Genomic DNA, 26,626 nt, shown 5'->3' with positions numbered 1-26,626 from the left:
ACTAGAGTACTGCAATCACTGAGCAGCAAATGATATCACCTGGGATGTATTTCAGTTATCTTGCAAATCTGGCCTGATAGTGGGCCCTGTAGGCCAGGGTTGAGGACCACTGCTATAATGGGCCATATACACTATAAGATTTTCTGAAGACTTTTTCCTTTAGATTTACCAAAACCATATAATATGAGGTCAAACCTAAACGCTTTCAATTTGTATGCAATCTGGGAGGCCCTTGCACTACATAGAAAATGTAAATCTGAAGGAAAAAGTCTTCAGAAAATCTTATAGTGTGTATGACCCTTAATTTTCTAGGATTCACTTACAGAAGTTTGTATGATCAGTCACAAGTGCAGCCATCACTTGACTTGCTTCTGCTTACCTTTGTTTGTTTTTTAAGAAGCTCCAACAGGTACTCTGCTTCAGGATGTCTCTCTTCAAAGGGTAGGGGTGACCACTCGGACAATTTCTAAGGAAAATGAAAGAACTCTGTAAAAGCCCTCAATGACAGCTTAAATGAAACCTGTACTGGGTGAAATAATGTCTGTCTTCCTCACTGTTGTTTGCGCTTTGATCTCTTCCAAACGCTGAAGAAGAGGACTAGGGGAGTGTTCCACCAAGGCATAATCATGATCGCTGTATAAGACAAGTTGAGCGCTTTCTGCTGTTTCTTTCACCATAAGACTCAATAGCAAACCCACATCCATAAGCTGCAGAGTAAAAATAATGTGATCAAGGCAAAGCAGGTGAAAAAACATAAGATAAATGCCTATTTTTATTTTATAAGAGCAATGCAAGATGTAGTAAACCCTAACGCCTACCTTTTGCAAAAAATAAATAAATGTGTAAATGCACCCATATCAAGTAATACAAAAATTAGCATTTATCCAGTGGCATTTCTGAAAGCAGTGGGCTTCTGTTCAAGACTTTAAGTTGGGCCCCTAAGTGGTGAATGATAAAATGTGGCGGCTGACCTCTATAGTAAGCAACGCATAGGTCAGATGTGATTAGTAAGTGACGCAGAGTTCAGGGGTCAAAAATAAGTGATGCAGAGTTCAGAGGTCAGTAGTGACACAGACTATAGGGTTCAGTTGTAAGTGACCCTCTGTCTCACAGTACAAACAGCTATCCTCTGCACTGCCTACCTCTGCTTTCCTTTCCCTGGACTCTTCATAGAACTCAGGGTCCTGAAGCTCCGGCTCTTCTTCCCCTTCTCCTTTTTCCTGGTCCAGTAGGCAGGGCTAAATTACAGCTAACCAGGGAATAGGAGAAGGGGAAGAAGAGCCAGAGCTGCAGTACCCTGAGTATTGTGAGGAGTACAGAGGTAAACCGATCCCCTTTCTGTGTCTCCACTGCAGATGCACTCATCACAGGCAGCTGCAACACAAACACTGTTTGTTAATGTCAGGAAGGGGGCAGGTGCTAAAGTCAACACAGAGAGTAGGGGGGAAGGGCTATGACTGGCTTACCAATCAAGTCATTCATAGTCCCTCCTACTCCCCGTGCTGGATTTTGGAACCTGCCCCCTCCCCAGCATAAGCAAACACTGTTTCTACTGCAGGTGCCTGTGACAAGGATAGCTGTAGTAGAGATACAGAAGGGGGACGGAATAATTTTCCCACATTTGTTGTGCTATGTGTGAGGGCACAGTGGGCCCCACCTCCTTTGGATTGTACACATGGAGGATATACCCAGGGCCATCTAACCGAATAGGCATGCTGGGCAGTTCCCCCGGGGCCCCACTTGCCCGGGGGGCCCCACCTGCCCAGTGGCCCAGCCAAGCAGTAGTCGTGATTCCCCTGTGCATTCCACCGCCGAACTTAGCAGGTGGCAAGCAGGGCCCCAGTGCACTGCATTGCCCGGGCCCTTTTGCTCTTAAGAGGGCACTGGATATATCACTGAGTGGATTGTGGGTGTAATGCCCAGACTCTTGCAGACTTTTCCTACAGCTGCTAGTCTGTCCTAAGGTATGGATCTTTGGTTACAGGTCAAAGGAATACAAGCGTGGTGATGTCAACACACTTCTGCTTCACTGAAAGCTACAGTCTCTACAGAAAGGGCTCATCGTTTTTTCATTCACAGATTACTGTAAAAGAACGCCATGCCAATTTCAAATCTGAGAAGAACACAGAGAAAAACACCCTGAATCTGTAAGGGGGCAGATGGCCATTTGAGGGCGGGGAGCTGCAGAAGCATAAAACATGCTCAGAACTTAGCCTGTAACAAGTAACCAAAACTCATCTTTCATTCTTCTGACTGCTTTATAATGAGGGACAAGATCTAAATGGTTCCAACAAGTTGTGACACATTTTAATGTGTTTTTTTATGTGTGGGTTTTTTTTTCTTTCTTTTTTTTTTTTTAAAAGAAAGGGTAATGCTTATTTTCATGAGGGCACATTTTGAGAATTTTTTGCAATGTTTAATCTTCAGACGTATCTAAGCCCAAAAACAAAAATGTAATTTGGTGCAGCTTACCATTTATTTATTTTTTTAGGATTATTCCTTGGTAATCCTGCAAATAACACACTTCCACTACTAAAGTGACAACGCTCACTCACTCTACTGTATCTATGGAAGGAGCAGTCTTCCTGCTTGGCTACTCTCCCGATTTAAGCTCCAAACACCTCCCCCTTTCCTCTTCTCTATTACATTCAGGATGGGGAATATTTTACTTTACAGAAGATTGTTTGGAAGGAAGATAACCTTCTGCTTTGAGTTCAACTCATAGGAAGTTTTAAGGGCACTGGCCAGATCAATAGGTATTTTCTGTATTGCTAAAATGTTTGTAGTCTGAAAATGACAATAACTGCAGCCACCACATCTAAGGACTGCTAAACTGCAATGTATTACATTTTTGTACTTGCTTTTAGATCTATTTTAAGTAGATTTCAAATTGTAAAGGTTTGCTCTTCTATATTTTTGTATTTGTATTACATGTAGAGACTCATAGACTAGGCACTTGGGACTAGGTAGATTAGCTATCACAGTGATGATGATGAAAGCCATTTCAATCCTCCACATTTTAGACATGTTTTTTGCACATTTTACATGCATTATCATTTATCCCTATGGAAGGTATATTTTGCTGGAAACTGAATCAAAGAGCAGGCAACAATTTTTTTGGTGCTGAAATAGCTATAACTACATTGTCAATTGCAAAAATTTGCAACAAAAGTCCTGCTTGAAAGAGTCTGGGCAAGTCTGTACTGCTTATGCAATATACATAGGATGGTGTGGTTAGATGTACGAATTAGGGAGTTTGCTGCACATATCCCAAACAGTGGATTAGCATGTCAGGTGTCAAATTGATATTTCAAGGGTTTCATTATATGGAAAAAATCTGAAGCCCTAGTATGTTGGCCAAGCTTTGTGATTGCATAAATATTACTTTAACCACTTAAGGACCAAGTCTATTTTGGCATTTATTGTTTACAAGTTAAAATCAGTATTTTTTGCTAGAAAATTACTTAGGACCCCCCAAACATGATATATTTTTTTAATAGAGACCCTAGAGAATAAAATGGAGATAATTGCAATACTTTATGTCACACCGTATTTGCGCAGCGGTCTTACAAACACAATTTATTTGAAAAAAATATACTTTTTTGAATAAAAAAATAAGAAAACAGTAAACTTAGCCCAATGTTTTTCTATAATGTGAAAGATGATGTTGCACCGAGTTGATACCCAACATGTCAAGCTTCAAAACAGCACACGCTCATGGAATGGCAACAAACTACAGTACTTAAAAATCTCCATAGTCGACGCTTTAAAAATGTTTACAGGTTACCTCTTTAGAGTTACAAAGAAGGTTTTGTGCTAAAATTATTGCTCTCGCTCCAACAATCACGGCGATAACTCACGTGTGGTTTACATATGTGGGCCCGACTTGCATATGCGTTTGCTTCTGCGCGCGAGCTCGGACGGACGGGGCACTTTATTTTATTTCTTTCTCTTATTAATTTTCCTTTTTACACTGTCCCTTTAAAAAAATAAATATGGTTTGATCACGTTTATCCCTATTACAAGGAATGTAAACATCCCCTGTAATAGAAAAAAAGCATGACAGGTCCTCTTTAAATGAGAGATCTGGGGTCAGAAAGACCTCAGATCTCTCTTTTACACTTAAAAGCAAAAAAAAAAAAAACTGGATTTTTGACTTACCGTAAAATCCTTTTCTCTGAAGCTCATTGACAGACTCCGCTCCATATTCTTCTTAACCATTGGGTTGTGCTGCCGTCTACAGGAGTAGGATGCTAAGCAGAAAAAAACTTTACCACACCTATGGGGCAGTCCTTGAAGGCATACACCCACTCACTCTGCCATAGGATTCAGTTTTGTTGCAAACAGTGTCAGAAGTAAAACCCCCAACCCACTCAGAAATAGAGGGGCGGGTGCTGCGTCTGTCAGTGAACTTCAGAGAAAAGGATTTTACAGTAATAATCCAGTTTTCTCTATCGTTCACTGACAGACGCAGCTCCAAATTCTGCTTAACCATTGGGACGTCCCAAAGCAGTATTTGCATGAGGGGTGGGAAAACAACGCAGAGAAAGAACGTAATTTCCCAAAGGCTAAACTTAGCCAACCAGGTAACATGGAGCTCAACCAGGAACAACTGGAGCTCACCTAAAAAACAACATACACCCTCAAAGAGAAAAATTGCTCTTTTAAACAGCAGCCTGCAAAACATTGCGGCCAAAAGAAGCATCCAAGGATGCCAACACATCTACTTTGTAGAATTTAGTGAATGTGTGCACAGACGATCAAGGTGCGGTGCCGCCTTGCAAACCTGTATTACTGACGCTGGTGACGAAAGGCCAAGAGCGCCCTAGCAGAATGCGCCTTCACAGGAAAAGGTGGAACCTGACCCTTAAGTGAATACGCCTGTACCACCGTCTGCCTGATCCATCTGGATATGGTCGCAGCAGACGCAGCCAATCCCTTTCGAGGTCCTTCTGTGAGGTCAAAAAGAGTCAGATTTCCTGAAAGACTCAGTAACCGCCAGGCAAACCCTAATTGCCCGAACCACAGCCAAAGAATGAAAGGCAATTTCCTTGGGATGGTTGGGGTTAGGACAGAGTGAAGGAAGGCAGCACAATGTCTTCATTCAATGGAAATCAGAAACCACCTTAGGAAGAAACGACTGATTAAGTACCACTTAATCTCTGTGGACCACCAGAGAAGAACGGCAGGACAGTGCTGCCAATTCAGACACTCTGCGGGCAGAGGTAATAGCCACCAAAAAGGCTACCTTCTGTGACAGTGTAAGAGGAATCTCCCTAAGTTCTCAAAAGGAGGTTTTTTGAAGAACAGACAGTACCAAGTTAAGAAGAGGGGTGATATCTGCGCTTAGACTAATAAATAGTAAAATACATAAATATATAACCACATAAAAATATGAATATATATGTGTATAAATAGTAATATGTTGAATTAATAAGGCAGCCAGCTAAAAAAGCAGATTACAAGCTTGTAGACATAAAAAAAGAATAAAAGCAGCGCCAAAAATTTGTGATAAAAACATCCAATAACAGTCCAACAATGTCCATAAATGGTATAAAGGAAGGAGAGCAGAAGCAAGATCCCAGACACCAATGGTGAATGCAGATGGAGCAAGCACCCAGCCGTGATGATAACACTAACTACTTACCAGATGGTGATCATATAAGGCGATGTATATACTCATACAGCTCCACCAAGAAAATATATGCCACAGGATAAGCCCCAGATTGACTCTTCAATAGGCTCCAATATGCCTGTGAGCAGAACTCCCTGGGCTCTTCTGGTAGAAAACCTCTCATCAACCCGGAGATACACTAATGAACAGCCCTCTTCATTAGTGTATCTCCGGGTTGACGAGAAGTTTTCTACCAGAAGAGCCCAACACGTTGGTGAAGACCCTGGCGGCGGAGACCAAAGGGTAATGCCACAAATTGATAATGTTCCTCTCCTACAGCGAAGCGAAGAAAACGCTGGTGTCCAGCGTAAATAGGGATGCAGATACGTACTCGATAATCGATAGAGGCCAAACTCCCCTTGGTGTAGGAACACCACTACTGTGTGAATGGACTCCATTCTAAACCTCTGTACCCGCACAAAGCGATTCAGAGCCTTGAGGTCCAGAATTGGACGCACTTTCCCTTCTTTCCTGGGAACAGTAAACCAGTTTGAATAAAACCCTTGAAAGCGTTCCCGAGAGGAAACCGGCACAATCACCCTTTGCGACTGCAGATCTTGTACCGCCTCTCGTAGATCCCTTAACTGATATGAAGATAGCCGTAGATTGGACAGGAAGAATTTGTCCTATGGTCGGGATCTGAATTCAATCTTGTAACCCGATCGGAGCTGCTTGTGGGCCCATTTGTCCTGAATCAAGGAGGTCCCTGGTTCCCCGACAGAAATTTAAGATGTCCCCCCACCCCAGATATGGATGAAGGCGTCCCTTCATGCAGACGGAGATTTTTCCGCAGATCTGGAGGGGCCTGTTCTCGGCTTACCCGACTAGGACTTCTCGGAACCCCCAGATGACCTAAATGGCTTAGGTCCTTTCTCCCGCCTGTGTGCTGAAAAATAAGGTCCCCACCTATTACACGGTGGTTTGCCCTTAGCGGATAGAGGAAGAAGAGTACTCTTCCCACCTGTGAGACCTTTGAGCATTTCATCTAACAAAGACCCATATAGGCAGTCCCCCGTAAAGGGGAGATCTGATAGAGCCTCTTTAGAATCCTGGTCCGTAGACCAGCTTTTTAGCCACACCATGCTTAGTTACCATTATTGCGCTTAGAACAACTGCACTGATGTGCAACATTTTTGTCACAGTAGGCGGAAAAAGGGAGTGCCTTTGCCGCTTTTAGGGGTTCTGCAGGCCCAGAGGGGACTGGCACTCCCCAGGTTCAAATTTTCTGCACTGATACAATTAGTGCATCCACCAGTGCAGTAAAAAAGAAATCATCCTCACCTCAGAGCAGCCAAAGTGCCTGGACACTGACCCAGTAGAGTCGCTATATGCTAAGTTCACCCTGAGAACATAACAAGCAGGGGAGGTCGCCGATCACAGTCCCGCAAGGACGGCTAAAGTTCCACAAGAGGACCCCCATTAGACCTAAGGGTCGCCCACCATAAAGGACATAAAAGGACATAGCCTCCTATAAAGGGGAAGAGGGGGCCCGCCGTGAGTCCACCATCAGCTCCGTCAGCTTGATCAGCAGCTCGGACAGCTCGGTTAGGAGCTCAGACAGCCTGGTCAGTCGCCAGGACAGCTTGGTCAGTCACTCAGACAGCCAGCTCCATCAGCCACGAGTAGGCCGCAAGTCGCAGCCTCAATTTTTGGCCCGATACGGCCGCGTGAGGCGATCTGTCGGCATCCGCCGGTCAGCTTGGTCAGGCACCCGGACAGCTTAGTCGGCCCCTCGAACAGCAGCGAGTAGGCCGCAAAGTCGCAGCCTCAATTTTCAGCCTGATCAGGCCACGTGAGGCACGTATCCGTTGGCAATACTGTCCACTCATCTCGGTCAGCTTGGTCAGGTACCTGGACAGACGCGAGTAGGCTGCAAAGCCGCGGACTACATTTTCGGTCCGATCAAGCCACTTGAGGCACAGACCCGCAGATGAAGAAACATCTGCTCCCCCCCAAGCCTATAACCACCGCAGGGAGCCTAAAGGACATCCCTGCCCCAGTCACTAACCCCCAGGGGGCCGGGAACTTGCTCAAAGACCCCCTGTGCAATCCGGACAGCCCAGTCAGCAACAACTGCCTCCGCCCCCCCACCCCCCTTACTGGAGCAAGTGGCAAAGCCAGCTCCTGCCAAACCCCGGGAGGGGGGGGGGGGCGTGGGGGTAGGTTGGGACCAAAAGTCTACCATGACTGTTAGAGAGGCTAGGGGAAATGGAAGGGAACTGGGGGGTCCGACCATCCCAAGCAGGGGCCCACATCCATCCCGAGACCACAAGAGCTATGTGGGTTACACTACTCACCATACCAATGACAATCGGATGGGCGCCACTCCGGACAGACTACCTCTCCACTCGGGGTGGGGGTGCTGACGGCCAAGGGAAACGCTGCGACTCAGGCTGAACCAGGTCGTGTGCATCCCGGTGAGGTGTTTCACTAGCGGGCCAGCCCCCGTACATTGGGGCACTGTCGTGGCAAGGCCTAGCACAGGGCTTTAAGCTGCACAAGCTCGCTAGCCGGGAGACTTTAAGGATCTAGGATATCCAGTCCGAAACCCAGTCCGGCTGTTGACTGCAGTTCTCTCAGGAACATAACAAGCTAAAAAATTTAAATTTTAACAAATGTTCCCTTTAAAAAAAAAAAAAAAAACAAGCTAAGACTAAAGTTCCATCCGGGAACTAGGTCCTACATCTAAACTAGGCAGGAGCAAACTGAATCCTATAGCAGAGTAAGTGGGTGTATGCCTTCAGGGACTGCCCCATAGGCGTGGTAAAGTTTTTTCCTGCCTAGTGTCCTACTTCTGTTGGGGGCAGCATAACCCAATAGTTAAGAAGAATATGGAGCTGCGTCTGTCAATGAACAATAGAGAAAAGTAATTTTACTATTGCTATAAAAAAAAATTGTCCTTTAAGGCCGTTGGGTGGAAGTGACGTTTGACGTCGCTATGGTCCTCCGGTCCTCCAGGGACATAGAGTAGAGTGGGGGCCATCTTGCCAGCAGCAGAAGGGATCCTCAACTCCAGTAAGCGGGGAAAACGACTAGGAAGCGGCGGGGGGGGGTGGCCTCTCCCGCTGCCCATAAAAGGGATCCGTGGTGAATCCGCTACCGGGACCACTTTTATCAGATTCGGGATTGCCTGCTGTGTAAAAACAATACCAGGGTTATAGCAGTTAGCTGCTGCAATAATCCCGGTATTTAATGTCAAAGTATCAACGTAAATACACAGTGGGCGGTCCGGAGTTCCGTAGAGTTCCACTGAGATCATTTTAATTTGGGATACAACTTACTGTTGGTGAACTTCTCCAGGACTCTGGAGTTGTGGAAACAGCTAGTTCTTTTGCTCCATGGCATGGTACACACATGCCACAATCAACATTCATTAAGATGACAGTACGCCCAGGAATGGGAGGGATGTTGTAATGGGCCGATATCCGAATAGCCTCCTCCAGTGATTTCTTATAGCTCTGAAGGATATCCTCATCAAACTTTATTATTCTGCATCATAAATCAGCAAAAGAAACATAGTAAATATTATGAACTTAATTCACTTTTTCTGGTAATTGCTTTACTTTCCTCACCTGGCTTTTCTGATGGCCTCTTTCTCTCTTTTAAGGAGCTGATGAACAACAGGAACAGCCAAACTTGCTCTAAAATCATCCCGTTTGAAACGGTTGCGTGCCACCTGCGGAATATTCTTTCCTTCCCGGCGAAATATACGTTGGAGGAGGACAGCATTGGAAGGGAATGGCTCGCCTGTGAGGGTTAAAGATTTACTAAGCTCTTTTAAACCCTAACTCCAGCCAAAACATTTTATTTAGCGTTAGATAGGTCAGTAAAGGTTAGAGCCTCTGTTGGTGTTTTATTGCCGTATGTATCCTTGTTAGTAAGATTCCCCCTCACTTCTTATCAGGAAAGGCAGTGATGGCCTACTTCAATGAGGATGTAGACAAAAATAGATTTTTGTTAGACTTGGGTAAACTTAGATTTGTGAATTCCCATCACAGTGACAACCCCCCCCCCCAATTTATTTTCCTGTTGTCAATGGGACAGGAGGACATGGAAAATAACAGACTTGTTGTAACAAGCAGGAAAATAACAGACATTTCAACTCTTCTTCACTCTTTACGAAAGATTAAAAAATGATGGGGTTAGTTAAAAATATCTCCCAAGCATTAGCAAAACCACATAATGAAATGTATGTAAGACATATGTGGGCATAAATAAGAAAATACCCTGACTGTGTTAGCTTTTATTGCCAACTACACTGGAGCTTAGAGAAAAATCCATTCATAAGGCCATTTCCCCCTTACTCCCCCTGTGCCTAATAAACATACTGTACATTTATTTCTGATATCTCACAGTAAAATAACTATCACTGCCCACAAAAGTGCAACTTATTTTATCCATTTTTATCCTCAGAACAGCTTTTCCTCCCTTATGCGTGTGTACTATTACTCATTTTTGTGTTTTGATTCATAACTGGAAAATCAAAGGGCATGCTTCTAGCAATGCTAGCAATATACACATAAAAGAAACTGATAAAGTACAAGACTAGAAATCTCAGATACATTAAATAAACATCCCACCTGCTTTTTCAATTTGACACTCCAGATCTTGAATGACTTTGTATGCAGAAAGGAAACGGAATGGGAAAAGGCGGCTTTGGATCACAGCGTGCTAACAAACACACCAAGTGTAAAAGCATGTTCAGAAGAAGGTTGCAGGCAGACACACAACACCAATACAATCTCATGGAAGTTTTTAAACCTGGTGTCTCACAAAGAAACCTCTTAAACATATCAAATGTTGCATACTCCCTTACTTGTGTTTCTAATAAACATGATTCTGGCCAAGATCTTTGAAGCTCAGATGATATAGGGGTTGATTTACTTAAACGAATGCACTCAGAGGCTGGTACAGCTGAGCATGTTAGCCAATCAGCTTTTAACTTCATATTCTGCATTTAACCACTTAAGCCCCGGAGGATTTGGCTGCTAAAAGACCAGGGGGTATTTTGCGATTCGGCACTGCGTGACTTTAAACGGACAATTGCGCGGTCATGCGACGCTGTACCTAAACGAATTTGACGTCCTTTTTTTCCCACAAACAGAGCTTTCTTTTGGTGGTATTTGATCACCTGTGCGATTTTTTGATCATGCCCTATAAACAAAAAAAGAGCGTAAATTTTGCAAAAATAACAATATTTTTCAAATTTTTTTATATGAAATTCCCCCCAAAAAAAATGTAAAAATCGAATTTTTTTAACATTTTCGGCCAAACTGTTTTATGCTACATATGTTTGGTAAAAAAAAAAAAAAAAAAATCGCAAAAAGAGTATTTTTATTGGTTTGCGCAAAAGTTGTTTACTAACAAAGGGAAAGATTTTTGTCATTTTTGCTGGTTTTTTTTTAACGCGTAATGGCGGGGATCTGCGATTTTTTTTGCGGTACTGCGACATTGCGGCGGACAGATCGGACCCTTGACTGACATTTTTGACACTTTTGGGGTTACCAGTGACATTTCTACAGTAATCAGTGCTATACATATGCACTGTTACTGTAAAAATACACTGGTAGTGAAGGGGTTAACTTTATTTGAGAGGGAGGGGCTGTGTGTGTCCCTAGGGGCGTGATTCTTACTGTGATTGGCTGTGGCTTGAGCTGTAGGAACACTGATCAACGGTCCTACATTGTAGAACCGTGTGATCAGTGTTTCTACACCGGGAAGAATGACAGGTGGCTTGTTTACACAAGCCGCCAGACTTTCTCCCTCTCCCCCGACGATCGCCGAGTGACCGGTGGACATCGGGTCCGCCGGTCACACGAGCGGAGGGGTTCGTGACCGCGCGGGAGCGCGCCTCCGCGGGAGCGCGCTCGCTCCCCAGAGCCTCACAGGCTAGCGACGTAGACCTACGTCGCTCTGCCTGTGAGGGGCTGACTGCCGCAGTAAATATACTGTGAGCAGTTGGCAAGCGGTTAAGCTTGAACAATAAAACCTGGAATTGGTTTCTGTGCAGTTGCACCAGATTTTGCATGCTCTAGTTTAAGTAAATTCCCCCCTAGTTGGTACAAATAGTCTGGTCTGTTAGAAATGGATCTCTCTTCCAATCCCTCCACTGGCTTCAAAATACTAAAAACAACATACAAAGCCATCCACAACCCCCCAAGCAACATCACCAGTCTTGTCTTAAAACATCATCCCAACCGTTCTCTTCTCATCTTCCAAGACTTCCTGCTCTCTAGCTCTTTTGTCACCTCCAGAACTTCTCCAGAGTCTCTCCCCTGTGCTGGACTCCCTACCCCAGTCTATACAATAAATCTGTAACCCTATTCTGTCTGCTTTAGGCAATCCCTGAAATCTCATCTCTTCAGAGAAGCCTATTCCCACTCACCCTAATAACTGAACTTTTACTTTCTCCATCAAATAAACCCCACAGAGTTATTACCTCTTATCTCACTTGCCCTTCCCTTTTAGATGAAAAGCGCTCATAAGCAAAGTTTCTAACCCTCTTATTCTGATTTGTATTATAACTGTACTGCCTCCCTTTATATTGTAGGGTGCTGTGAAAAATGTTGGTGCTAACATAGTATTCATAAAAACAAAATAAAAATGGTTGTTTTTAATTTTATTTGTGTAAGCTGTAATGTTCCATCTTGTTTCATCCTGATTACACTTTCTACTTGGTATTTTTGGCAACTATTTAGACTAGTTATGTTTTATAGGCTTGTATATTTTTGCTCTTTAAAATAAAAAAAGTTTAAGATTACACAGCGTATACACTTACAAATGAGCACATCAAAATGAAAAATTGAGGTAGAATAATACCTGATTGGTTAGCCGTGCATTCACTGCCGTGTGATGCTTCTTACTAATACCTGCTCTTATCATATTTCTCAGATTCCTCAATAAAGCCATGAACGGAACTTTATGGTTGTCTGTGTGAAAAAAGAAAAAACATTATGAAGGAAACTAAAATCATGGCTAGCTGTACCTCACCCTACCTCTGTTTCCTTTTTTAAAACTTCCTTTTTAATTCCTTAACATAATAAACAAAAAAAACACTAAAAACACTATCCCAAACTCTTGCAAATGTGTAGCTTATTAGTGTGATGGTGTTGATAATAAAGTGTCAAGTAGGTATGAAACAAGTTAGGATTTCCACACTGTACTGGCTGACATATATTACAGATAAGCCAAAAAAAAATGTAAATTTTATTAAAATCCTGCTTCCCTGTAGGAAATCAACTTTTCCCTTCATCTACTCTTTAAAAAGGTTTCTACTACATTTATGAATTTGCTATTATTTTACTATATTACAGAGATTCTATGACCCCAGCACAAAACAAAACAGCAATAGGCTACTGGATGAACAGTTCCAACATTATTCTCCTATGACTGGTGGCCCAAATACTTCCAGTCTCTAACTTCTAGACTCAAAAAAAAGCCAGAATCTTCTTTTCTTTTAAAAACAACATATTCTGAATGAAGACGCTATTTCCAAGAGACTGATAATCCACAAGACAACTAGGCAGAATCCTTTGGCCTGGTAAATGTCCAGGGGCCTAGTTACAAGCTTCATGCCTTCATACTCTTGCAGTAAACCTAGTGCGACTTATGTGACTTATGTGACACACAAAGTCGCATGACAAGTCACAGCTCATTCATTTCATACAGCACCCGTTCCCCATCTATGTGACTTTGAAAAGGTATCTGCACTAATTTGATGCAACTTTAGATGCGACTTTGATCCAGAGATTGTAAAGTTGCATCAAAGTCACACTCTAGCCTAGTGGCTATGTTTCCACTAGTGCGACTCTTAAGTTGTGCGATTTAGAGTGCGACTTTGATCCAACTTTTCACTCTCTGGATCAAAGCTGAATCAAGGTACGCATCAAGGTAGTGCAGGCACCTTTTCAAAGTCGCTGATTTTGTGGCATAGATGGAAACGGGTGCCATTGAAATCAATGGGCTGTGACTTTTCATTCGACTTAATGTGTCCAAAGTTGCATGACAAGTCGCACTGGTGGAAACGGAGCCTAAAGCTCATTACTCACATGTAATGGAGCAATAGAAATGGATCTGTATCCTTCTCAAATTTCACCAATGTTCCTTTGTACTTTATTTCTTTCATATATTGCACCGGTCACATGACCCCCACCCCCTCCTCCTCTCTCTCAGGAGAAGCTGTTAGCATAAGCCGAGATCTCCGTGATTTATATTTTCATACACCCGCCGCTTTCACATTTAGTAGCCGAGATCAGAGAAGTGACAGGGGTAGGAGCGGAGATGATTTCATCTTGCAGCCGACATGTTTTAATGTTACCGCGGCAACAGCTGATGCGGTGTAACGTTACAACACACTACCCCGTGAGAATTCCCTACTCTCCGGACCTCTGAGCATGCGCAATGGTAGCCTGCTCAGCTGTTCCATGACGTATGTGGACCGGAAGTGACGAGGTATGGAATTTTCACGAGGTATGGTTTTCTAACGTTACACCGGTTTGTCTAGCTTAGATAAGACTTTGTAAGCTACACAAGCAGCTAGGCAGAAAATGAATAATATCGAAGATAAAGATATTTAACATACTATTAATAGGAAAAAAAATCATTTTTTACTGGAGTTTCCCTTTAAGTAGGCTGTACACTAGTATATTTAAATTTGAAAATTTTTATTTTTATTAAAGTTTGCTCAATTTTGAAACATTTAAAAGGTCAAACTAATGTGATTTCTACTGTAGTGATGATAAAATTCGAAGGATCAAGGTGTAAAAAATTTTTTTGAACAAACACATTTCTAACAGTGAATGTAGTTTTCAATCTCGAAAATTCAATTACTCCAAAATTTAAGGTAAAAGCAAATGCAAAAGTACTTTCAAAGAACATTCGTCAAGTCATAAAATGTGCTTTGAGGATTTTCGAAGTAATGCTCATATAAATATTCATACAATTGTTGCCTCGAAAATGTGCTAATGCATGGGATTATTCTGTCTCTGCTCTTGCCTGCAGTACCTTTGTGTGTTACTCACCTAGCAGAGTCTCCCATACAGGACCAGTGTTGCCTTTCTGGCTCAGTTCTCTTTCCCAGGTCTCCGGCTGTTTCAGCTTCATTCTTTGCCCTGACAAATGTGACTGCCAGGGACCATCCAGCCCACTACGTGAGAAGGATGCCAAGTCTTTAGGATACCTGTCCATACAATAAAGAAGTGATACCTTGAATTAAATGAGTAATACAAAATAGATACAAATTTATTTTTAAAATCAGAAGAAAAATTGCTGACCTGCAACCAAGCAGGCTCATGACATGATAAGCTGGTTTAGAGATATGTAATCTCTGGATCAAACTCTTTAAAGAGAATTTATCTTTTTTCTTCTTTTTCTTCTCATTGGAAGCAGAATCCGCCTGATCAGGCTGAAAAGAGACACAACATATTCACAGTATACATGTTTAGAAGTATAATATGTTAACACAGTTACATAGTTAATCTGGTTGAAAAAAAGACAAGTCCATCTAGTTCAACCAATAAAAGGGAAAGGCAAAGCATGATCCAATCTGTTCCAGCAGCGGAAAAAATGGCAATCAAATATTCCCTGGATAACCTTTATACAAAAATGTTAGTATCCAGTTATATTTTGTACATTTCGTAAATAATCCAGGCCTATTTTAAAACAATCTACTGAGGTGGACAGAACCAGCTCTTGAGGGAGTCTATTCCACATTTTCACAGCTCTTATTGCGAAGAAGCCTTTCCCTAATTCTTCTAGAAGTAAAGAGTGCCCCCTTGTCTTCTCTAATGACCTTAATGTGAATAACTCAACACTAAGTTCACTATATGGACCCCTTTTATGTGTTTATACATGTTGATCATATCCCCCCTTAAATTGATTGTAAAGTCTCTTTTTTTTTTTTTCAATAAAAACAAAACATACATGTTATACACAGCTGTTCTGTGCAGTTGGTTTTGCACAGAGCAGCCTGGATCCTCCTCTTTTCGGGTCGTTCTTCCGCTCTCCGGACCCCTCCCTCCTTTTAAGTGCCCCCACACCAAGAATCTCGCCATGGGCCCGAACCGTGGCACAGCTCCATGTATCCCTTTAGACACGGAGCAGCAGTTCGATCCCTCCCCCCCTCTCTCCTCATTGGCTAACTGACTTTAAAATGACAGCCAATGGCACAGCTTCTGCTGTTTTGCGCGAGTTTGAATGCACAATACCTTCCTAGGGATAATCTATTCATTCAGATTTATGCTTATTTGCATGTATGTGTACATATGCGTGTATTTGCACGCATCGGAGCAAAATACTGACCAGGAAGATTTTCCTAATTTTTTTTACGAATAAATACTTGGCGCTTGTTTATGTGCAGACACATTGTAAATAATAGGCTACATTTTAGCTCATTAAAAAAAAAAAAAAAAAATGCTGTACTGAGCTTTTTCAAGCTACAGTGTACAAATGGCCTAATAGGAATATGGCATGGCAAGTCCTCTTTACGGAAAGAACTGGGGTTTATAAGTCCCCAGATCTTTCCTCTATGCTGGAACGTCTGCGATCAAAAAAAAAAAAACAGAAAAAAAAACAAAGGATCAAGCTTCCCACAAAAAAAAAAAAACGGCAGTGTTTACATCTGCCAGTGCCGGACATGGCATCTGGTCCATGGCCAGCTCAATGGTAAACCGCCGCCACCGGCCGCTTCATTCTCTGTCTTGAACGGGCGAAGCGGGAGAAGGACGAGGGTGGTGGGAGGGACGTCCCCACTGCCTGTAAAAACAATCAAGCAGCTAAACAGCTGCTATTAAGGCTTTTATATTGCAGGGAATCGCGGGCTGAATGATGCAAGCAGCTGCAGGCATCATTCAGATATCTCCACTTAAAGTCCACGACATCATATGACGGCCTTCCAGCAGGAAGTGGTTAGCACCTCAGTTCATACATGGTAACATGCTGTGGAAAAACCAACCTGTTTCTGGAGAAGCTTTAAGGAAGACTCCACCGCTCTTAATTTTCTACCAAATCTCAAGGGTTTAGAAACCTAAAAAAAAATAAACATTTTTTTTTTTAATGTGACCCATGTACAAAAACTAAGAGCACGCGTCAAAACACTGCAAAACTTCACCCTGCAGTCAAAAGCACAGATCGGGTGCCAATGTTCAAAAAAGCTCATCCAGACTAGCTAAAACCGATAAAACAAAAAGGTAATAAGGTTGCACACCGGAACCCGACCACTATATAGAAAGGTGAAGATACAGCTTTAGCCTGAACTCCTCCTGGCTATGCTCCTTTTACAGGGTTAATCTTTCTCTACGATAAGCCATATCTTTACCATTCTATATAGTGTCTGGGTTCCGTTGTGTGGGGTTTCTACCTTTTGTCTTCCAATCTTTTTTTTTTAATTTCTTAAATTAAGCCAACATAAGAGAAAGTGGGCAAATACATACTGTATAATGACCTCTATGTGCCATTTCTTAGAATTATCTACACCAACAGTTAAAGAGTAAGTATAGCCTAGTTTTAGTGGGCACAAAGTTTCATGTAGTATTTCACGGTCATTTTTTAAAGTACCTTAGCCATCTTTAAGGCCTCTTTTACAGCAAAAACAAACATTGTAGCCACATTTTTAATGCCCTCGTACCCCAATGGCAGGCAGACGGGACAGTATACACCAGCACTTTGCATCGAGAATTTTAAGGCATGTTTCATTCTCACGCCTATGTAATGTAGAAGCTTGAGAACTGGCCACAGAGTTTTAACCCAATGGCGGTGTAATAAGCAACAGAATCTCAAGCTCACCTCCACAGCAAATGTACATGCAACCTGAAACATCCAGTAAATATGTTCTCATGCTAAGAAACAGTAAAATATGTGAACAGAAGCATGCTTACTTTGACTTCTTGCTCTCTCTTTTTCTTGGCATCACGCTTCCCTCTTTGTACACGTGTATTGTATTTTGCCAGCTGATATTCGCTGAATTCTTTGAACTTGAGTGAAAGAGCTCGACGGAGGCAATATGGCAGGGACGCCAGGCTATCTCCATTCCCTGCCAGACTCTTAGGTCAAAAATAACACAGAAATAATATTAAACCAAAACTTCAATTCCAGACAGTTACTGGCAACTAACAAAAAAAAAAAAAAAGCTAAACTATTTAGCAATTAGTTCAGTAAGCACCATTATATTAATAAAATGTATGTGATTTTTTTTCCCACAAATAGAACTTTCTTTTGGTCATATTTGATCACCACTGTGTTTTTTATTTTCTGCACTATAAACAAAAAAAAAAAAAAGACCGGCAATTTTGAAAAAAAAAAAAAACAGTATTTGTTACTTTCTGCTATAAGACACATCCAATAAAAAAACTATTTTTTTCATAAATTTAGACCAATATGTATTCTGCTACACGTTTTTGGTAAAAAAAAAAAAAATCCCAAAATGAGTATATTGATTGGTTTACAGGATAAATTTACGGAATTATTTTTTTTTTATACTAGTAATGGCGGAGATCAGCAACTTATAAGTGGGACTGTGTTATTGCGGCAATCAGACGCTAACTGCCACATTTGGCACTTTGCGGGAACCAGTGACACTAATACAGGGATCAGTGCTAAAGATATGCACTGTCACTGTACTGACACTGGCTGGGAAGGGGATTAAACATTTAGGGGAATCAAAGGGTTAACTGTGTGCCTAGCCAGTGTCTATGTGTACCGTGTGCTGCTTTTACTAGGAGAAGTAATGAATTCTAGTCCCTGCTTTGCAGGAACACAGAATCAGTCCCTTCCCCCCTGTTAGAATGGCTATCTGCCTTGTTTACATAGGCAGATCCCCGTTCTGTGTGTATTACTGACGATCTGTGGGTGCCGGAGGACATCAAGTGCCCGGCAGCCGCAGATCGGCTTCTGTTGTGAACATTCACAGCAGAAGTGGCGTGCGCGCCCTCTGCAGGTGGAAATGCAGAATCATGTATATATATATATATATATATATATACACATATATACACATACATATATACACACACACACGCGTGATTTTGCACAGGAGAGCCGTCCTGTAGCAGTAAAACTGCTATGGGAGTGACAGGAAGTGGTTAAGAACAAGCATTAGAAGTTCTTTCCAAATAGTTATTTCATTGGTATTATAAAAAGACAATATAGGCTTATATAAAAAAAGCAGCAAGAACTACAATAAAATGTCAAGGACATACCTGATACAATCTTGGTACTTCCATCCAATCGCTGGGCAGCTGGACAGAAGGGCAAAAATATCTGCGCAGATGTGGACGACAGGCCGGCAGGAATGCAGACAAAGCCAATAGGAAGTTTGCAGTACTACGAATATTGAGTTCCTGGCGAGTGTACAAAGCAATCTAGAGTGGAAAAAATGTTCAGATTTAAAAGGGAATTAAGAATGTCTTATGCACCAAACTGGATAGTAGTTAGCAAAGTTTTTTACTGCAAATATTTGGCCTAAAGCTGCCTAGGTCGCCTTACAGGTAGCGCCGGCCCTGACTAGCTCTTATACCTTATGCTGATCCTCTTACCTTCAGAACAAATTCTGGGTCCAGTCTTGCTATATCTTCACACAAGGCCTGAATTTCAGCCCTGGTCAGATCTGAAGGGTCTGAGAAGGCTGGTGAATTGACCAATGAACAGCAAGCTGCAGATATTAAAGCCATCTAGAAGAAAAGGCAAGAAACATTTTTTCTGCAAAATAGGAAAAATACATTCAGCACAACATTATTTTTAAAGGGAAACTATAATGGTTTGGGTAAATTTTATTTTGCACTTTTTAATATGCAATTTTTAAATTGAGGTTTAATTTACCTTTGCACAATTTTAGGGATAACGGTTTTAAAAATAAACATTTAACACAGAGTATACCTAAGACATAGGATTCTCAGATTATGATGTTCAGCAGCAGAAGCCATTTACATTCAGAGCTCCTAGTATACAGAGTGGAAATGCACATATTTTTGCAGATAAAAAATAAAAAATAAAGTGTGCATTTATTTTTTTCTTATAATAGAGACCTGCAAGGTATCATGGGTGCAATATCAGGCTCCTGCACACACTGCCTAAAGCTCTGTTGCCTGTACCCATGTATGAGCTGTCATTCGCAGAGCTGTAGGCAGTGTGAATAAACTGCAGGAGTGCTGATCAGCACAAATGACATACAAGTCCATCTGCTGCTTATAGGAATCTGTGAATGAAGGATGCAGTTGTGTGGGTGGACAGGGGGTGCAGGGAGTAGAACCCTACTGTAACAAGGAGGAGGTATCTCACCCTTAATACAGACTGATACATGTAACACGTTCCAAAGATGAATTTATCCCTTAATTTCTGTATATAAATTTCAGCTTACGTTACTAAGCTCTAAAAACAACAGGCTCTATATATGCACTGTTACTGCAAAATGACACTGGCAGGGAAGGGGTTAACTTTATTGGGGAAGGAGGGGTTAAGTGTATCCCTAGGGGCGTGCTTCTAACTGTGATTGGACATGGCTACTGGTGTAGGAACAGTGATCAACGGTCCTACATAGTAGAACCGTATGATCACTATTCCTACACAGGGGAGAATGACAGGCGGCTTGTTTACATTAGCCGCCTGCCTTTCTCCCTCTCCACCGACGATCGCCGAGTGACCGGCGGACATCGGGTCCGCCGGTCACACGCACGGACTTCCTAGGGAACGAGCCGGGGCGGGCGTGCGCCTCCACGGGAGCACGCTCGCCCGCTATTGGCTCACAAGGAAGTGACAGGCAAGTGACGTACCGGTACATCACTTTGCCTGGCCGGGGCTGACCGCCGCAGTATATGTACTTGCGGCGGTCGGCAACCGGGTATGAACCAGTTTTATCAAAATCTCCTCCAGAGTAGAGATGGCCATTTCGATAGAGGATCAGGTGCCCCCCAATGTCAAAACTACTGATCTGATTACTAAAGTAAAATATTCAAGAACATCCAGAATGACTGATGCAGAAGCAAAGAGATCCTTGTACTCCCACCTTGTCTCCAGCAAGGAGAAAACTAAGTTGAATCACCAAATCTCACTCCAGTCCTCCTGAAATCTAAAGTCAGCAATGCCTTAGAATCTCACACTGAAGATGTAGACCAGGCATGTCCAACCTGCGGCCCGGGGGCCGCATGCGGCCCGGAACAACAGGCAATGCAGCCCACTGCCCCCTGACAATTTTTTTTTTTGCTAGGGAGGAAGGAAGTCGAGTCGGGTGCATGGCCACAGAGGTTTTCAACTAACTGGAGGCTGCCTCGGAGGGGATCATCCACTAGTTGTGTTAAATTAGTGCTGGGGGGGCACGGCATCGCAGGAAGGGCACAGCAGCGTTTTATTACTTATATACCTTAACTATAGTATATATTTTATATGCGGCCCGAGAAAATTTCTTTACACTCAATGTGGCCCAGAGAAGCCAAAAGGTTGGACACCCATGATGTAGACCATGAGGCTATAGGCAGAGGAAGTGCACTGTTATTTTGCAGAAGGAATTTATAACAAATTGTACATTTTCAGGGTACTGATTAGGTGCAATTAAACATTTCTGAGGCTCCATTCACACCTGGACGTTTTTGAGCGTTTTTCAGCTCCAAAAACGCTCAAAAAAAAAACGTTCCAAAACGCCCAACAAGTAAAACCCCATTCATTTAAATGGCCCCTGTTCACATCTGAGCGTTTTAACGCCTGAAGCAAAACGCCTGTAGCTGAAAAAAGTACATGAGCTTCTTTTTGGGCTGATTACCAGCATTTTTGATAGATGTCAATGCCTGCCTCCAAAAACGCTGAAAAAAACGCCTGAAAATTGTGGTAAAAAAATCGCAGTAAAAAACGCGCGAAAACGCTACGCTCAAGTGTGAATGCAGCCTAAATGTTCCCTACAGCATAGCAATTCTTCACTTTTTAAGTTCAAGTCCCTGCAAAGCATGACAGCTAAAATAAATAGTGTACTATGATGTGCTTCTTGTTAGCCTTTATTATGGCCATTACCATACTTCTATCCTTACACAGTAAAATGTTAGGGATGTCCACACATTTGTTCAATAACTGGATAACTGTACAAAGGAAATGAAAGATTCAATCTGAAATATTGTCAAAACATCTGTTGTCCATGTTTGAAGTTCCTCTGGGGACAAGCATAGACAAGTCCAGGGATGCAGTTTCTAGTTTTCATAAGTAAAGCACAATATGCCTAAAACAGTGTAAGCTAAATTGCAGTGCATTATTCAAGAGAACTTTCCACATGAACAAATGGTATCTCAGGTAAACTAGTACATTTAAAATAGTTAAAAATAAGCCCCCTTTCTTTGAGAAAGCCCTTTTGGGTGAAACAAGCCAGGTGGAGCCTTATTGAGTGACGTGACTCGTGGCTTTGCTTTAGAGGAGTTGGATTATACGCTATGTACTTTACTGCTGCTAGTGTAAGTGCATTATCCCATTATTAAACAGGTTTTTAAAACTAACTGCACAATGAGGCTTCTCCTTTCTTATATATATGGTGTGACTGTGAATACCATTCAATTTGGTCAGTGGCGGCCGGTGTATATGGGGCGCAGGGGTGCCCCGCCCCCCCATCCATGCGTCCAGCCCCCTAATCTGCATGCAGGGCGCCGGACGCATGGAGCTTAATGGGGATTTTTTTTTTTAATATCACCTGATTAGAGCCAGAGGCTCTGATAGGGCGATGCAAAGGGTGGAGCCGGGGCGCAGAGCAGTGCGTCCCGACTCCACCCATTGTGTGACAATAGCGAATGAAAATTCGCTATTGCCACACCGATCCTCCTCCTGGCCAATCAGGAAGCGCGTCCGAAACCCCTTGCCATTGGCCGAGGAGGAGGCGGGACCGGAAGTACTTGTGGAGACGCGCCGGGGGACAGAGTGAGGAAAAGCCGCCGCCGCCGGGACTGAAGAGGAAGCCGTCGCCAGGTAAGTGCATTGGTCTCGGGGGGGAAGCACACACTGCATTGAGGGAGGCACGCTGTGGCGCTCTGCAATGATTGGGGACAATGCTGTGGCGCTCTGCAATGATTGGGGACAATGCTGTGGCGCTCTGCATTGATTGGGGACAATGCTGTGGTGCTCTGCATTGATTGGGGACAATGCTGTGGCGCTCTGCATTGATTGGGGACAATGCTGTGGCGCTCTGCATTGATTGGGGACAATGCTGTGGCGCTCTGCATCGATTGGAGACAATGCTGTGGCGCTCTGCATTGATTGGGGACAATTCTGTGGCGCTCTGTAATGATTGGGGACAATGCTGTGGCGCTCTGCAATGATTGGGGACAATGCTGTGGCGCTCTGCATTGATTGGGGGGCACGCTGTGGCGCTCTGCATTGATTGGAGGGCACGCTGTGGCACTCTGCATTAATTGGGGGGCACGCTGTGGCGCTCTGCATTGATTGGGGGCACGCTGTGGCACTCTGCATTGATTGGGGGCATGCTGTGGTGCTCTGCATTGATTGGGGGGCACACTGTGGCGCTCTGCATTGATTGGGGGGCACGCTGTGGCATTCTGCATTGATTGGGGGGCATGCTGTGGCACTCTGCATTGATTGGGGGCACGCTGTGGCGCTCTGCATTGATTGGGGGCATGCTGTGGCACTCTGCATTGATTGGGGGGCATGCTGTGGCGCTCTGCATTGATTGGGGGCATGCTGTGGCACTCTGCATTGATTGGGGGCACGCTGGTCACTCATTTTTCTGTTTTTGCCCCAAAAATTTTGAGCACCAGCCGCCACTGAATTTGGTCTTTTGCTGATGATCCATGCTGGGTGGATGACCCTTTGAGCAGAGTGGTTTTACTACACATGGCACTCTGCACTGATGATCCATGCTGGATGGATGGTCCTTTGAGCAAGCTACCTCAGTGTTACCTTTCTCATAATCGCAATTAGATCTCCAGTGCTGATATCGATTATATTTGGTAAGCAGCTTTTCATGTCTGGTTTCACTCAAACACTGGAGCATTTTGTTGGAGTATTTTTGTGGCACTGTGAACACTTTTCATCACTGGATTTCATTGATTATTAATTGGGACTTTTTGTTTTGCACTTTATTTTGTTGCACTATGTTACATACAGGTTTATTCGTTTTTTGATGGATTTTATTTTTGTGATGGAGTTACATACTTTCTGCACTTTTTTATTGGGCATTTTTTTATATATATTTTTTGCATTGTTTGGGAACTCTTTTGCACTTTAAATAATTGTATACTTTTTGAGTCATGTTTATATATTATATAATCGCTGATGCGTTTACTTGATTTTTAATTTTTCATATGGTTGATTTAGAGGGTAAGCATACCCGCCTTTTTTAAATACTAGAATATTGAGATGGAAGACACCATAAATATGTTTAACTGAACACTGACCTTCTTCTGTTTGAGAAGAGCCTCCGATTTTCTGCTCTTGAGAGCTTCAGATGCCTCTTCCTCAATTTGTAGTTTTCCCTGTGCAGATGGTTCACGATCAGCAGATGGAGTAGGTCGCGATGAAATATTTTCCATGGCAAACTGTTGGATAAAAGCAAACAACCTATAGCAATAGTATGCATTAAAAGGGAATAAATCCCATGCACTAGGCCTGCACCCTGTACCTCTGTATCTGAAGACTGTGAATCTCCCTCAGAAGAACTTAATGACATGTCATCTTCTGGCAAGTCCTCTTTCTGTGACTGAAAAACTTCATTTTTTTCTTGCCCAAGCCCTAGAGTAGACTGTATGTTTGAAGTTGAGCTTGGGGGAAGAGCTGAATGGGCTAGAGTATTCTTGTTGCTGTTGATATCACACTGGAGATTAATGGAGGGTAAAAGAAGTGATTCTGGAGAAAGGTTGAGAGGTTCAGTCTTAGAGGTAAAAGAAGGTTTAAGGCTTAGGGCCACATCAGAGGAAACAGAAGACATTGAAGTCACTGTGTGTTTTGCTGAATTTGAAGGATTAGAAATATCAAGCTGGCGATTAACACAAAAGCTATGATCTCCTGCTGAATCAGCAAGCACAGAGGATTGAGTAGTTGTTTTTTGGGACAATAAACGATTAAAGGTTAGATTTTCAGTAGAAAAAGATGTCCCACCAGAAGGCAGAAAAGAGGAAGAAGTTATTGCACACTTATGGGAATGGGAAACTGAGGTAAGAGCAGAAAAGGCCGTATCTAAATCTGAAGGTTTGTTGGACGTCAGAAAATTTGTAGACATCAGAGAGGAGTTGAATAGGCCTGAATGTGAAATGGATGTTGACAGTTTATTAGTTAAATGGGATTGAGAAGTCAGGGAAAGAAGAGGGCTGCTGGTTGACAAAAGTTTTGAGGACAGATTTGAATCAGTGGAAATAATTGAGTTAGTAGTCATAGTGGATTCGTTTTCCATGGAAAGCTTTAGCAACTTATTTTCAGGGCCACAAAATTCCATGCAAGGCTGACGAGCAGAGCCTATGCGATCAGCACCAGGCAAAGTCAAGGCCAGTTTGCAGCGAGGCTGCTTTGCTCCACGAAATCCAGTCTTTTCCAATTGACGGTCAGGGCCAGGTAAAGGCATGATGGCAGTCCTGAACCTACAACAAAAAAAAAAATAAGTACTTGATAAAGTAAAAGCTTCATATAGCATATTTGTAGTAATGCATAGCTCAACTACACTTGTATTTATTTTTCAACTGTTTTACACTGGCATCGCCACCTCTTAAAGAGGAAGTAAACCCTCCTCTGTAACTTGTACCTATAGGTAAGCCTATGATAAGGCTTACCTATAGCTACTGTAAATATCTCCTAAACATGTACCGTTTAGGAGATATTTACCTTACATGCAGCCAGTGACGTCACTGGCGCATGCGCTCTGAAGGAATGGCCACTGGTGCCGTTCCTTCAGAGCCCCATGCGCGGGAGTGACGTCACCGCGGCTCCGGCCAATCAGATGGCCGGATGCCACGATCCCGAAAGACGGGCGACTGAACATGTCGCCCATCATACAGGTAAGCGGGCGGCACGGCGGGGGCTCGTTCTAAGGTAAGTATTTCATAATGAGCTAGTATGAGATGCATACTAGCTCATTATGTGTTTCTCTTTCAGGTTGAAAAAAAAATAAAAATTTTAATGGGTTTACAACCTCTTTAAAGATAAAAACTCTGACCATCCGAGGGGAAGCCAGACTTCAGCACATGGCAGTATGTTGCCTGGCTGCACAAATTTACGTTGGACCTCTTTGGTTGGCAAATTAATTCAAAGATTGGCACCTAAAGTAGAGGAAAGGATGATACAGAAATCGCTCTCATTATCTACATACAGTATGTAAAAAATGGGCATAATTAAATGTTTTTTATGCTTTTAAGTAAACTATATATCATATGTTCATGTCCATAAGGTTGCAGTTTTGCCTCCAGAAGTCATGTATTTTAACCTTATCTGCTCACCTGTGATTTTTAAGCAGATATGAATAATGATACATGTACCTGTATGTACAACGACAGCTCCAAGGGACATGGTGTGGGGAGTTTGGTGTGCAGCAACTTGAGTGGCCAGCAGCGAGTTCTTACCTCAACCCAATTAACCCCTTCACGCCTAGGGGTAAAACAAATCTAAATGCCCAAGCACAAATTTGCAATTTTGACATGTGTTAGTAAAACAGTACATATAATCACAACTACTTTGTGCATCCAGGCAGGACTGGATTAACATAGGGGCTATTGAAGCTACAGCACTAGGCCCCTCCCTTAAGATAGGCCCGCCCAGTCAGCAGTATGAGCCCAATTTCTCTTGTCCATAAACGTCTATGGGACAGGAGAAGGTGTTTGTAAATGTAGGGGTGGCTGGCTGCACCTGTGTGGGCTCAGTGAGATTATTACACTGTCACAGAGCACAGTTCTCCTAGCACAAATGGAAGAGGAGAGAGGCTGGATTGGCTCTGCCTTTTCCCGCCCCTCTCCCTCTGTGTCCGCCCACATTCTGTGAAGTCCGTACAGTGAA

The 26,626-nt window shown here is 42.9% G+C and overlaps 1 protein-coding gene across 1 annotated transcript in view; it reads right to left on the bottom strand.

Moving 5' to 3' along the window:
• The window catches only part of TEP1 (telomerase associated protein 1), a 91,684-nt gene extending 66,467 nt beyond the window's left edge, over positions 1-25,217 (bottom strand). The window contains exons 1-14 of the mRNA XM_082244270.1: positions 24,270-25,217; positions 24,046-24,186; positions 19,204-19,338; positions 18,868-19,029; positions 17,548-17,712; positions 16,626-16,697; positions 14,947-15,077; positions 14,695-14,852; positions 12,494-12,603; positions 10,255-10,345; positions 9,247-9,421; positions 8,956-9,163; positions 555-707; positions 380-466 (exon numbers count right to left, since the gene is read on the bottom strand). Coding sequence (XP_082100396.1) covers positions 380-466; positions 555-707; positions 8,956-9,163; positions 9,247-9,421; positions 10,255-10,345; positions 12,494-12,603; positions 14,695-14,852; positions 14,947-15,077; positions 16,626-16,697; positions 17,548-17,712; positions 18,868-19,029; positions 19,204-19,338; positions 24,046-24,186; positions 24,270-25,205 — 2,724 coding nt within the window. The 5' untranslated portion in view covers positions 25,206-25,217. The remainder of the gene's footprint in view (positions 1-379; positions 467-554; positions 708-8,955; positions 9,164-9,246; positions 9,422-10,254; positions 10,346-12,493; positions 12,604-14,694; positions 14,853-14,946; positions 15,078-16,625; positions 16,698-17,547; positions 17,713-18,867; positions 19,030-19,203; positions 19,339-24,045; positions 24,187-24,269) is intronic.
• Between the last annotated feature and the right edge of the window lie 1,409 nt (positions 25,218-26,626).

This window comes from Pelophylax lessonae, assembly GCF_965119305.1.
Source record: "Pelophylax lessonae genome assembly, chromosome: 1".
NCBI classification, from domain to species: domain Eukaryota; kingdom Metazoa; phylum Chordata; class Amphibia; order Anura; family Ranidae; genus Pelophylax; species Pelophylax lessonae.
This window is presented reverse-complemented; position numbering and strand designations above follow the sequence as displayed.